This window comes from Drosophila novamexicana, unplaced genomic scaffold, assembly GCF_003285875.2.
Source record: "Drosophila novamexicana strain 15010-1031.04,08,12 unplaced genomic scaffold, DnovRS2.1 tig00000644-arrow-pilon, whole genome shotgun sequence".
NCBI classification, from domain to species: domain Eukaryota; kingdom Metazoa; phylum Arthropoda; class Insecta; order Diptera; family Drosophilidae; genus Drosophila; species Drosophila novamexicana.
Window position 1 is genome coordinate 1610979 of NW_020824814.1, and position 13755 is coordinate 1624733.

Sequence of the window (13755 nt, forward strand, 5' to 3'; positions counted from 1 at the left end):
TTTTTTTAATATGGAATATCCCTAATGACATCATAAATGATTTCTAGTTCAATTCAGGTTGATTTCCTTTTGCTTTATATAGCTTAAGGATGAGAATTCTAATTAGACAAACAAACTCTCTAATGGTATTTCAATTTAATTAGTATCCGAAGCAAACTGAAATGTTTACTTGTTCTATAACATTTTTGCCAAACATTAACTGCCTTCTCTTATAGCCAGGTCATACCGTGGCCCAAGGTCTTTTTTATGTAGACCTTATTTCAGTTCCAAATCCCCCATTTTCGGTTTCAGCTCCACCAAATGCAACGGCTTTGGCTACTGGTCTTACTTTTGAGTCTAACCAAATTTTGGAATGGGATTTTGTGGTTGGGGGTTGGTCGGGGGCAACAAATATGCCTTTCATTTGTTATGGTTGTTGTTGTTGTTCTTGTTTGGAGTGTTTATCATTAACGCGTCGCACATTATTGTTATTATTATTGTTGTTGTTGTTGTCGTGCTTTGCATACGCGAGACATAACTTGAAAACTACTTGAAGAGCATACTACAAGAAGAAAACAGAGCAGAACCCAAAAGAACAGCACAGCCCGAGACCCAGACAAATAACAAATAATCTGATAACTCGTTTTGTACCTGAGACTGAAGAGACCCCCAGCACCAGGCAACAGGCAACAGGCAGAGCTCCAGACCAGCAGCAGCAGAGGCAGAGGCAGAGGCAGCAGCTCCAGAGCACAGAGCAAAGGGAAAGTCTCCATTGGTGGAAAGCAGGCGCAGCACGGAACGCAGCCCCATGCCGAGGTTGAGGTTGAGGTTGAGGCCGTGGCAGTGCCCTAAAGTCTGCGCTGCATATAGCACACACACAAACACACACACACACACACACTTGTGCAGGTGAGTGTGTGTTTGTGTATTTATAAGTTTTGTGCGCGAGGTCCGAGCTGGCAAGTGCTTATCCAAGTGGCTGTGGCAATCCTTTAGCCACTTGTTGTTGTTGCTGTGGTAGTTGTTGTTGGTGTTGTTGTTGTTGGTGTTGTTGGTGTTGTTGTTGCGCTTAAGTGGAACGTGGTTTGCATTGTGCGCGCTGTCAAAATGACGCTCGTCGAGGCTCGAGGCAACGGGTCGACGGAGCTCGACTTTGCAGCGCATGCGCAACGGACGTTCCATTTGTGTTGCCGTTGCTGCTGCTGTTGTTGTTGTTGTTGTTGCTGTTGCTGTTGATTTGCTTGTGGTTGTGGCAGCAACAGCAGCAGCAGCAACAGCTCTGCCCGCAGCACTCGGCTTTGGCTCTGTCTCTGGCTCTGTTTCTGGCGCGCGATAATAATCTCGACTGCGGGCCGCGCTTCGTCTTGGTTTTATTTTTTATTTTGGTCTTGCCCCGGCCACGTCCCCTACCCCTACCCCTACCCATGTCCCTGTCCCGAGCCCTGCTACAGCTGCGCTGCGACGTCAGCGTATTTCGGTAGCTGTCGCGTAAATTACCTGCATGCGGACGTATGGCTGGACAGGTAAACACACTGCGCATACACACACATGTGTGCACACACACTCACACTCACACACACACACCTAAGCATACACACTCGTTTACAAACAGTCGGGCAGACAATCGCCTCACGCGTCTCGTGTGTTTATTAGTGCACTGGCTGAGGCCCATGCCAAGTACTCGCACATGATTTATTATTATCATCAAAGCCTTTGCCAAACTATGCACAAAAAATAAACTGAACTTAGCAAGCAAATTTTAAGATTTCTTTTGCGCATATTTCACTCACAACCTTATCAAAAGGTATTCAATTTCCCTGCGGTATATCAGTTTGTTCCTCATTTTTCCATTTGGCATCTCAATTAAAGTCATTTCGGGGAGTCGAGGCCGGTTGCTTGTTCTTCTTCTTTCTTGATTTCAAAATTATTTTGGCATTTTATGTTGCCCTTTTTCTAGACTTCACTCTTCCATAACTTATTTAAAGCCAAGCCGATTTTTATCTAAGCCACAATTTTGAACATGGTTGTTAGCTCTGTTCAACTATATAAGTTCTGATAATTTCTTCTCAAATTCTTTTGTCCACTGGCAAACCAGAAATGTTCGACATACATAGTTAGAACCCTACAAGAATTTGGTGTCTAGTTGCTTACAGGCATGCCAAATCCGTAATTTTCTTGATGTCTAGACTAATTCTACGATGAAATTGGAAAACACGATTTTAAAGATATTTTGATTTTCCAAATTGTACAATATAGATATGAGAAATCCATAAATATTTTCGGAGTACTTACAACTGCAAGAACAGAATATTATATAAGATTGAGGATCACAGATCCGGTTATGTTTTGATCCGTTTATTGTTTCTGCAATTGTGGATTGCAAATAGAGTTCTTTCGAAAAATTACAGCTTTTTTTTTTTTTTTGGTAATCAGCAGACCTTATTCGAAGATCTCTTCGATTGGATAATACTGCTGGGTGTTTTAAATATTTGCGTATATGCGCCTTTTTTCAGCATATTTCTTGGTTGAGCCCGCCCGCTCCTCCCGGTAGACGATTCCGTCTTCCTCGTTCGACTCGTCTGCAATCTGGAGCTGGTGTGGATAACAACCTTTGAGTGTTTTTTATGGCCTACCTTGGCAGTTGTTGTTACTGGCTACACGGCAAGGACACTGAGCGAAAAGCCATACCAAAAGAAACTGAGCTGACTTTCACAACTGGCAAGGGTAGCAAAAGCGTTAGGGCTTTGTGCTGACAGGTGACTTGATGCTGATTTCTCTGAGTGTATGCAACGATTGCTGCTCATTTGTCTGGACCGGCTCAGACGCAAGCTTTGCGCACTTTTGGAGCACTTCAGCTGCCAAGGGCTCGAGTATTGTTGTTCAACTTGACGAACCGTTGTGCGTAGGGAAAGCAGCGTCCCTCCAGCTTGATGAGTAGCCAGCCCTTTGGTTCAGCTTGCTCTTGTTGTTGTTCTTGGCTCTTGTTGTTGCTGTTGTCGTTGTTGTTGTTGTCGACTGTTGCGCATGTGCAAAAGGATAGCAGACACAGCAGAGCTCGAGCTCGAGCTTGGGATTGCCCTGCCTTGGCCTGGCCGCGTGTCGTTGTCGTGATCATGGTGGCTACTGCTGCACATTCCCCTTCGCCCCGCCACCCGTCCCTGCCCCAGTGCGCCGTCTGCTGGCGTTGTTAGTTGTTGTTAAACAAGCGAAACGTTGTGCCCGATAATCATCTACATGGGGCTCTGGAAGCGCAGTTTAGCGTAGTGCGAACAGATGGTGCAAAAAAAAAGCAAGAGTGCTCTAGTCGGGCATGCTTGACTCGCAAAATACCCAGTACCGAGATGCTGTTGTTAAGTCTCGCACTTGGCATATGATATGGAAGTGCTTGTTCTTCTTTCAGTTGCCCTTTATACAACTATTGCAATCTGTTCTAACTTCGGTGTTTATTGCCCGATCTTTACGAAGTTTGCAACACCTTTAAATGACACCAAAGTGTAGAAGAGACTGATATTCAAAAGTTAAAATAGATAGTTCTTGCTCCAGAACAATAGAGTCTCTTCAGTCAAGTCTCTTTCGAGCTTTCAGCTCTTGAAGTCCTCGAGATCCTCTTCTGTCTGTTACACAAAGTCATGATACCCCATCTCCAGTGGTTGCAGGGTATATACAAAAAAGTTTCTCTGCGCACGAACTGAAACCAAATCCTGGCCTCAACTCAGCGCAAAAGTTCCTGGCATTGAGCGCTGGCTGCTTTTTTTTCGGTCAGCCTTTCCGCAGAACGGCAAACACAGCGTCTGACACCCGCCCGCTGTGCGTTTCAAGTGTGCACAACAAAACAAAACACACGCACACACACACACACACACTCGCAGATACACACGCACAACCAAGTGGCGAGCGCTGGCAATCATCAATCACTGGCAAATACTTCACGCCATTCACTAAAATTCCTCGTATCCTGGCGTGCCTTATCACGCAATGGATGGCTGTGTCCTTCCACTCAGCGCTGAAAAAGTCATTAAAGATGCGCAACAGCCATTTGAATGTCTTTGCCAGCTCTTGAGCACAACAATGAAGATGTGAAAATGCACGCTTTCCCTGATTGCCGGCACACACACACACACACACACACACACGCACACACTCTCATAAAATATCACGTAAATCGAATCGAATCCGGGCGCAGGCGCAGGCGCATAGACCCAGCGACGCCGTTGTATATGCTCTATTGTCCTCACTCAAGTGGCCCGGCTCTGTTCTGCCCGGCTCTGGCCCGCCCTGGCCCGTTGTGCCTAAATGATTTCCTGGAAAAGGTGCTCGGCTGATCTTTCTTTGCGTTCTGCTCTTGCAGGTGATTGATATTGATCCCTTCTGGCTGCCCACAACCGAGGAGGAACTGATGCACTTTGGCGAGAAAGCCGATTCGGCAAATCGCGCCAAGCTCTACATGGACAGCGTCCGGCGACGCAAAGGCCTGTTCGTCGACGAGCAGGTGGTGGAGCATGCCGAGAAACAGCGCACGCTCTCCAAGAACAAGTGAATCGAACACGGGGTGAGTTTAAAAAATATATATATCAAATCTTTTGTCTTTATTGGCTTGATAAAAAAAAAGAATGCAAATAATTGCGGGCGTCTTCAATGCGCCTCCTGGTCCGCTTTGTTTGTCCGGTCCTGAACATCCTCGTTGCTGATCAGTCCGCTCTCCTTCTCGGGCACCTCGGGCACCGCCAGTGAGCTCCGGCCCAGCACAATGTGTATGCAGCTGCAGCAGCAGAAAGTTAGCTTGAGCAAAACTTAGATTTGGGAGCATAGGCTACTTACAGTATCATCAGAAAGACGGCTAGCTGGGTGCCAATGGTCAGGAGATAGACGCCGCCTCCATGATTCGTGTTGAGCGTGGCTCGATAGATTTGGGAGTAGCAAACGCCGCTAATGAATGGCACCGCATTGTCGCAAACGGAGAGCAGGGCAAAGACCTTGCCGCGCTCCGATTGCGGCACAATCTTGGAGGTCATCGAGCGGATCATAGGCCCGACAATGGGACCCAAGCTGCAGACCACGGCGCCAGCATAGAACAGCGTGGGATTCGGCGCAAAATAGTAAAACAAACGGGCAATCGCATGCGCCCAGGTGCCAATAAAGATGATGGTCTAACCAAAAGAGAGCAGAGAGCAATCAGTTATCAAACTTGACTGAGCCTTTCGAGTAGAGAGCACCACCGACCGTATCCCGCCAGCCGAGCAGCTTGTTCATCAGCGGCACCGCCAGCAGCATGGCAATCACAAAGGCCGTCGACTTGAAGGTCTTGAAGGTGCTATAGGTGCTGACCTGCCAGTTGAACTTGTCGAACGTATACAAATACAAATAGTTGCCCTCGTCCCGCTGGAACGTGTACAGCGCCATGCTGGCGAGCAAAATAAACAGAAAGCTGCGCCTGTGGCCACGTCTCGGCTTCATCAGCACGCCCAGCGAATCCTTGATGTGCTGCCTGTCAAAAAAATCGCCCCAAAAGCCGCAGCAGCCCAGCTCGCGCAGCGATCGCTGATTGGGCGTCGTTTGCCACTGATTTGGGATCGAGGCAGAAGAGGGTTCAAGAAGAGTTCAAGTGGAGCACGGCGGAACTCACCTTCAGGACCAACAGCGTGTAGATGATGGCCAGCAGCAGCAGGGCTGCATTTACCGCAAACATGTCCGCATAGGACTGATTGAACACATTGTAAAACAGAAAGGAGCCCAATGCCACACCCGTTGGCATTGCGGTCAGGTAGATCGCATCCAATATGGTCACCCTAATGGTGCGCTGTTGCAGCGTTGTTATATCCGATATATAGGCAAAGCAGGAGGCAAATATGGCCACATCGGCACCCGTTACCGCCGACGGCAGCGTTGCCGTATAGATTATGTACTCCACGGGCCAGGTCGGCATCTTGGCATTCACCACAATCATGCTCGAGTAGATTAACTTACCCACTAGACCCATCAGGAGGGGCAGCTTGCGACCGCGCCGATCCGAAAAGGAGCCCAGAAACAATGCTATAATAATGGGAAAAACATGCGCCGAGATGTCCTCCCATTGATGGAACCAGGCGGTAGTGTCCAGCACTTGTTTCTTGTACGGCTCGTACTCCGGCTTATTGATATTAGCACAGATCTCGGCGCTGAAATTGTTGTTCACACTGCAGGCCTTTTGCAGAAAGAAATTCTGCTCCACCACCGAGGTGATCATGAAGGCGAACATGTACAGGAACATGGTCGGCTCCACGGAAATGGAGGTGATGCAGTGCAACAGCCACTGGCCGAAGCTGCGTCGCGGCGGTGCAACGGCGACGGCATTGTTGCTGGCAATCGAGCTGCTCGCAATGCTGTCGCGTCTGTCATTTTCTGAGCCACCCTGAAAGTAGGCAACACTTTTATAATGCACGATTTTTATAACAAGTTAGAGAGAGCGAGAGCGGGCGACGTGGAGTGAGAGTATTTGGCTGGTAACGCAGCAGCTTAGAAGGCGCAATTCGCTGACTGCCTGCCTGTGTGTGTGTGTGTGTGTGTGTGTGTGTGTGTGAGTAAGTGAGCAAGCAAGCGCTTGAAAGCTCCGCTAAGAAAAAGCTTTAGCAAAACACGTTTTGTGCGGCATTTTGGTTTGTTTTGTTAAAGCAAAATATGATAACATTGAGTATATGAGTACAAAAACACGAGCACTGCGAGGGCTGCTTTTTAAATTGTGCCTGAGTGTTAACATTTCGGGCGCAACTCTAAAGGCATTGGCAATAACCGACCACTCATATACATTATAAATTGTAAATATATCACAGGAATATGTTGGCAATGTTATTTGAATTAAGGTCTAATTTTTGTATTATTAGCTGCACAATATTAGAGGCAACCCTCGTGTTTATGTAATGGTATTGTTTACTTCATGCTTGGAATAAGTTAGTTTGCTATTGTTTGTAACTAATACATTTGTGTATTTGTATTTGTTGTCTGTTGTATCAAATGCGGCATGCCATACACAAGTCAGTTTCTTGGCGCGTCGTAACACATGTCGGCACATGTGGATGCACGTAATCACATAATATCATACACACATACACACGCGCATATTCATTGGGATTACGAAAATTCGATTTAATTCGCATTTAATTGAATTGCGGAAAATGCTGCACACTCGCATCTGGCGACACAATAAAACATAACCAAGACGCGAGAGAATTACAATAAATGTCGCATCGCACTCACCTCCGCCGCGCTCATTTCAGTTGAGCGGCTCGTTTCGCTCTGCGGCACTCTCTCTCACTCGGCGTGTGTGTTGTTCCTTGTTCTCGTTTTGGTTATTTGTGTGCGCGGTCAAAGTCAAAGCATAAAAGCTTTTGATGCTCTCTCAGCAGTCGCAAAGCTTTTTGGCGCCGTTACGAATTTGAATTTGAGCGCGCTGTGAAAAGATATGTTGATTTGCGAAACCATTTTGTTTTTGCAGGTAAATCACATATAAATAAAATTTGTTTACTATTTGTATGTAGATGTATATGTACATGCACCTGTTTGCCTAGTCTTAATTATTGTGCACTTGCCTTTTATGACGTTTTCTCTGTTGCTTTTTATGGCCTATTTAGCTTATCTGGGCCTTAAGTTGGCAAATTTTTGCTGGGTTTTTAGCCGTTATCCGTCTGGGTCAAATTCTTGGACGATAAGACTCAAACTTTAAGCATTTGGCAAAGTCACAGAAATTTAGGATTGTGTAGCAATACTTTATCTTTATGGGCCGATAACTGTTGCCTGGCATTGTGCTGTGATTTCTACTTATTATACAATTTATGGCTATAATTGTTTGCCAATAAATTACATTATAATCATAGCTTAATCAGACTGATTGACTATAGATTTCAATGCACTAATCGGAATTCAGCTGCTACCATCGACATTTCACACCTTATTACATGATCCCATTACATTATCGTATCGCTTTACCAGACCCGTCTGGTTTGCCAAATTCAATTGTAAGCACTTATAACTTGTTAAATTACACGTTTCTAATTGGTATACCCTTTTGCAGGGTATTTATTATAAAAGTATAACACATAGAAGGAACGCCTCCTTCGTCAACTTTAAACAAATTAACGGGAAAGAAAAAAACAATAAAAGTGGCTTATACATTTTTGATCAGGTTCTAAAGTCGAGTTGATATATATCCATGCCTTTCTGCAAATTATAATCTCACTCTTAGAGGCGTCACAAAAAAAAATATTTAAAAAAATGATGTATCAATATATCTTAAATTAGCCAAACCGTATCAAATTTGACTACTATATCATTTGCCTTATATAGAAGTCGGATAGAAAGTATTTTTATATAGACACTTCTGAGCCATATGCCTATAAGGGTATTTGATCTTCGGCGTGCCGGAGATAGCCGATCTATGTGGGTTTTTTGTCAAACAGATTGTCGTGATAATGCCGTTTTTTTTTTTTTTTTTTTTTTTTGTTAACGAGACACACGCGATCTGGCCTGAGCTTGAATTACCCCCTGCTAAGGGCGCAGTCAACTCTCAGTCCGATCCGTAGACGAACACGTACCGCTCGACTGAGACGCTCTCAGACAACTGCCTGTTATCGAGGCATAACTACAATTCTTATACATTTCTTATCAGGCCCATTGACTTCCACATTACTTGAGCGGGATGCACTCATATACTTAAGTGTAAACAGAGCGCGTATAAGAATGAGATTAAATTTCATTCGTTTTCTCTTTGCAGTTATACTCTATTCAAGAAGTGCTAAAAGAGTATATTGTCGATCTAAAATGCATTTGTTAAGGCTAAATCACTGGGGACTCCGACAACAGCAACATGAATCCTTGTTCACAGTTATTGAACTATTTTCTTAACTCCAATCTTTTCTTCAATAATATGTTGAAGTCTTAGTAAATAGGGTATTCTATGGGCCGGTCAACCCAGCACTAAGAGCGATTTATATCAATTAACACGCGAATACACACACAAACAACAGCCTAAAAGTAACGGACATTTTAATTGAGCTTTTAACAGAACAGCTGAGCAACGTCGCCGAAAGCCAGACTTGCATCTGTATAAAACAACAACAGCGCAGAATCTTAACAGTCCCGCTAACAGCGAAAAATGCGATTGACGAGCAAGGCATCGAGCATGTTAGGTAGCAGCAGCAGCTCTGTTAACTGAAACAGTCTGTTACTTGCTGGTGGCAAGGAGACAACACCGCGCATAGCACGAAGCCGTGCTAAAGTAAATAAGCGGAGTGAAGAAAATGAGGATCGAAGTGTGAAAATATAATAGGTAGGCAGGCTCACTTCCGCCCCAGTCAAAAAACATGTATGTTTCGTAGAGCCTTAAAACTATTCCCCTACGTTATTTATTTACACCTGTAAATAGCGCTTACTCAGCTTGTTTTCCTGATTAACAAATTTAAATTTTCTTCTCTTCTCAGATTGCTACAGAAACAACTCAGGACCATGACGTCAGGATGTTGGCCACGTGGCCTTTGGACAAAACCATTTATCATTTCTAGTGCATAAATATTAAATAAAATTTTCTATATATTGGTTTTGATACAAAGAATTCTACATTTGTTGAATAAATAATATAATATATTTTGTAATTTAAGCTTTCAAATAAATTAAATAAATAATTAATGCTGCCTGCTTTTGTGCGGCACACTAAACCGGTGAGTTCAAAATATATGATGAAACATACTTTCGGGGCTACGCATAAATTAATAATCCAGAGCAATGTTGTGTAGCATACTTTTGTGCGGCAGTTCATAATTTGCAGCTGACAGTTTTTTCTGTAGCATACTTTCAGGCATATGCGAAAATTCATTCAGATCAATTTTTTCGGTTTTTAGGGTGGTCACTAAAAGTGCCACAAGTTTTCCGGATTTTTCAGCTATTTTGCAGTTTAGAGACTTGATTTTTGTTGATACGTTCAGCATGAATACAAATAGACATTGTATACGCTAAAAGAACCTGATTGGGCAAATGTCAAACTTTTCGTTTTTAGGCTGGTCACAAAAGGTAACAGATTTGTAATTTAAGATGAAGCATACTTTCGGAGCTGCAAGGAAATTAATTATTGCGAGCAATTTAGCGTAGCATACTTTTGTGCGGCAGACCATAATATGCAGCTGACATTCATATGTGCAGCATACTTTCAGGCATATCTGAAAATTCATTCAGATCAATTTTTTCGGTTTTTAGGGTGGTCACTAAAAGTGCCACAAGTTTTCCGGATTTTTCAGCTATTTTGCAGCTTAGAGACTTGATTTTTGTGGATACGTTCAGCATGAATACAAATAGACATTGTATACGCTAAAAGAACCTGATTGGGCAATTGTTAAATTTTTGGTTTTTAGGCTGGTCACAAAATTTTCATGGATACGTTCAGCACTTGGACTTTATGGAAACTTTCAGCAATCATGCAATTGCGCATATTATGCACTAATAAAAGATAAAAAGGCAGTTGGTATTTTAAATATGAGCAGTTTTTCTTTAATTTTCTGTAGTGGTAATGAGTGAGAATGAGCTGAGCAAAACAGAGGCAGCAAATGTCAAGCCATTGACGCTTCGCTTTGTCGTTGCTATCGTGGTTTCCCCGTTGCCGCGTGACTGCTTGGATGGCTGGCGTCTTGGATGGCTTCCCTATGCCTGGAATCGCCGGCTGTTGGAGTAATTTGAGATGGCTGCTTAGGCTACTGCCCCACGCCCAACCGCCCTAACCCTGACAAAGATCAAACGCTGCTCTGTCTGTGCAGAGCCACCCTAAAGATACGCAGAAACAGTAGAGTCTAGACTCTAGAGCATTTGCATAGTGGCCCTCAGTTATCTGCCACTAAGGAAAGTTGTCTCAGTTAACAACTAGCTGCCGAACGTGTCGGCTCGTCGGTTCGGTGTTACTAAAAACTAGATAGAATATGTCAGATGCAGATAGCAGGCGATTGGTAACGCAGGATCAGCATGAGCTGCAGACGGTGCGCGTTGGTCAGGGCAATGGAACGTCCAGCGATAATCCGAGCGTGGATACCACGCCCAAGCTGTCCAAGCGCAACAGTTCCGAGCGCAGTCTGCCGCTGCGCAGCTACAGCAAATGGTCGCCCACGGAGCAGGGCGCAACGTTGGTCTGGCGCGATCTGTGCGTGTACACCAATGTAGGCTCCGCACGTGGCATGAAGCGTATCATCAATAACTCCACAGGCGCTGTGCAGCCAGGCTCGCTGATGGCTCTGATGGGCGCAAGGTGAGCCTCAGCTACGCTTCTGTGGCCACGATACAAGTAATCGATATGGTTATGGAGCTGTCAAAGAGTGGAAACTAGTTTGTATGCCTACCAGAAATTCCATTCCATAAAACTGGGTTATGGTTAGCGTGCTATGGTGCACTGAAGCGCTAATCTTTGACTGATAAGACGGGGCTTAACTCCAACCAAATAGTTTTATGTCCCAACTAATGAAGCACATCTCATTCACAGCGGCTCGGGCAAGACGACGCTAATGTCAACACTCGCCTATAGGCAGCAAGGTGGGTTATCTACAGACTCCTAGATTAGATAAGCCCCCCCTCTCAAGTCCCTGTACCTACACTGCATCAACTATTCTCTATTCTGGAACATGGACCTTTAGGTGGCACTGTGGTTCAAGGTGATATTCTGATCAATGGCCGGCGCGTTGGACCCTTCATGCATCGCATCAGCGGCTATGTGTACCAGGATGATCTCTTCATTGGCGCACTCACCGTGCTGGAGCATTTGAACTTTATGGTCTGCATCCGATTGAATATCTTTCAGCTGCATCACTAGCTTTTATCGTTTGCAGGCCAATCTACGCCTGGATCGGCGCGTCTCAAGCGAAGAGCGTCGTCTTATTATCAGGGAGCTGTTGGAGCGCACGGGTCTGCTGTCCGCCTCGAACACACGGATTGGCTGCGGCGACGATGAGAAGGTGCTCTCCGGTGGCGAACGCAAACGCTTGGCCTTTGCCGTCGAACTGCTCAACAATCCGGTGATTCTGTTCTGTGACGAGCCCACAACCGGGCTGGACTCGTACAGCGCACAGCAGCTCGTGGCCACGCTGCACGAGCTGGCCCAGAAGGGCACCACCATACTGTGCACCATTCATCAGGTAAGAGCCTTAAATAGGAACTGCTTCGTGGTATTACCTCTGGCTATCCACAGCCCAGCTCCCAGCTGTTTGACAACTTCAACAATGTGATGCTCCTCGCGGATGGCCGTGTGGCATTCACGGGCTCGCCGCAGCACGCGTTAAGCTTCTTTGCGGACCACGGCTACTACTGCCCGGAGGCCTACAATCCGGCGGATTTTCTCATCGGTGTCTTGGCTACAGATCCTGGCTATGAGCAGGCCTCCCAGCGCTCCGCGCAGCATTTGTGCGATCAGTTTGCGGTTAGCTCAGCGGCCAAGCAGCGGGATATGCTGGTCAATCTGGAGATACATATGGCTCAGTCTGGCAACTTTCCCTATGACACGGAACTGGACTCATTCCGGGGCGTGGCCTGGTATAGACGCTTCTATGTAGTCTGGCTGCGTGCCACGCTGACGCTGCTCCGCGATCCCACAATTCAATGGATGCGATTTCTGCAGAAGATGGCCATGGCCTTTATCATAGGCGCCTGCTTTGCGGGCACCACGGAGCTGACGCAACTGGGCGTGCAGGCGGTACAGGTGGGTGATTGATGGAATTGGCTTGTTTAATTTAGCAGACTTCAATTGGGTTTCTTGCAGGGCACGCTATTCATTATGATATCGGAGAACACCTATCACCCCATGTACTCCGTGTTGAACATCTTTCCACAGGGCTTTCCGCTCTTCATGCGTGAGACACGCTCCGGCTTGTACTCCACGGCGCAGTACTATGTCGCGAATATATTGGCCATGGTGGGTTAGTTAGTAAGCTCTTCAGGATTATTTGATAAGCTTTAATCTTGCATCGGCAGCTGCCCGGCATGATTATCGAGCCGCTGCTGTTCGTGGTCATCTGCTATTGGATTACGGGCCTGCGCGCCACCTTCTATGCATTCGGCATTACGGCCATTTGCGTGGTGCTGGTGATGAATGTGGCCACCGCCTGTGGTTGCTTCTTTTCCACGGCCTTCAACTCGGTGCCGCTGGCCATGGCGTATTTGGTGCCGCTTGATTACATTATTATGATAACGTCGGGCATCTTCATCAAAATCAGGTGAGCAACGGCCAAGTTGATGGATTCCAAGCTTAACCCTTTGCCTGTCGTTTGCAGCTCCCTGCCTGTGGCATTTTATTGGACGCAATTTCTGTCCTGGATGCTCTATGCGAACGAGGCCATGACAATTGCCCAATGGTCGGGCGTGCAGAACATCAGTGAGTAGCAGGAGGAGGCAGCCTTCTGGGCATATACTCAGCCCTCTATTGATTCTCCCTCTCTTCACGTCCCTCTGTCTCTCTGTCCCTCTTCTCAGCCTGCTTTGGGGAGAGCGCGGACCTGCCATGCTTCCACACCGGGCAGGATGTGCTGGACAAGTACAGCTTCAGCGAGTCGAATCTCTATCGCAATCTGCTGGCCATTCTGGGCATTTACTTTGGCTTCCATCTGCTTGGCTACTATTTCCTTTGGCGTCGTGCGCGCAAAATTTAACGTGTCCTTCTGCTGTGCATTGTCCTCTTTGTTTGTTTGCTTGTTTTGCTGTAAATAAATTTAATTTCATTTGCATAATAAATTATTATTCAGTGGGCGAATTTTCGAATTTTCCCAAGTAATTTGCGCATTTTTT

At 45.8% G+C, this 13755-nt stretch overlaps 3 protein-coding genes across 3 annotated transcripts in view; 2 read left to right on the forward strand and 1 right to left on the reverse strand.

Annotated features, from left to right (window-relative positions):
• Window positions 1–9545, forward strand: part of LOC115762925 (elongation factor-like GTPase 1) — a 91865-nt gene extending 82320 nt beyond the window's left edge. The window contains exons 6-7 of the mRNA XM_030705306.1: window positions 4328–4528; window positions 9429–9545. Coding sequence (XP_030561166.1) covers window positions 4328–4516 — 189 coding nt within the window. The 3' untranslated portion in view covers window positions 4517–4528; window positions 9429–9545. The remainder of the gene's footprint in view (window positions 1–4327; window positions 4529–9428) is intronic.
• Window positions 4552–7402, reverse strand: LOC115762928 (proton-coupled folate transporter). Its single transcript, XM_030705308.1, has 5 exons — window positions 7210–7402; window positions 5603–6367; window positions 5200–5538; window positions 4798–5126; window positions 4552–4738 (listed from the first exon to the last, which is right to left on the reverse strand). Exons 1-5 carry the CDS (start codon window positions 7222–7224, stop codon window positions 4612–4614), a joined length of 1575 nt encoding a protein of 524 aa, XP_030561168.1. The 5' UTR covers window positions 7225–7402; the 3' UTR covers window positions 4552–4611.
• Window positions 9546–10884: 1339 nt separating the features above from the next.
• On the forward strand, window positions 10885–13720 carry LOC115762927 (protein scarlet). The gene is made up of 9 exons (XM_030705307.1): window positions 10885–11233; window positions 11465–11514; window positions 11616–11752; window positions 11808–12113; window positions 12167–12673; window positions 12734–12886; window positions 12946–13187; window positions 13245–13345; window positions 13444–13720. Exons 1-9 carry the CDS (start codon window positions 10911–10913, stop codon window positions 13617–13619), a joined length of 1995 nt encoding a protein of 664 aa, XP_030561167.1. The 5' UTR covers window positions 10885–10910; the 3' UTR covers window positions 13620–13720.
• Window positions 13721–13755: the final 35 nt, after the last annotated feature.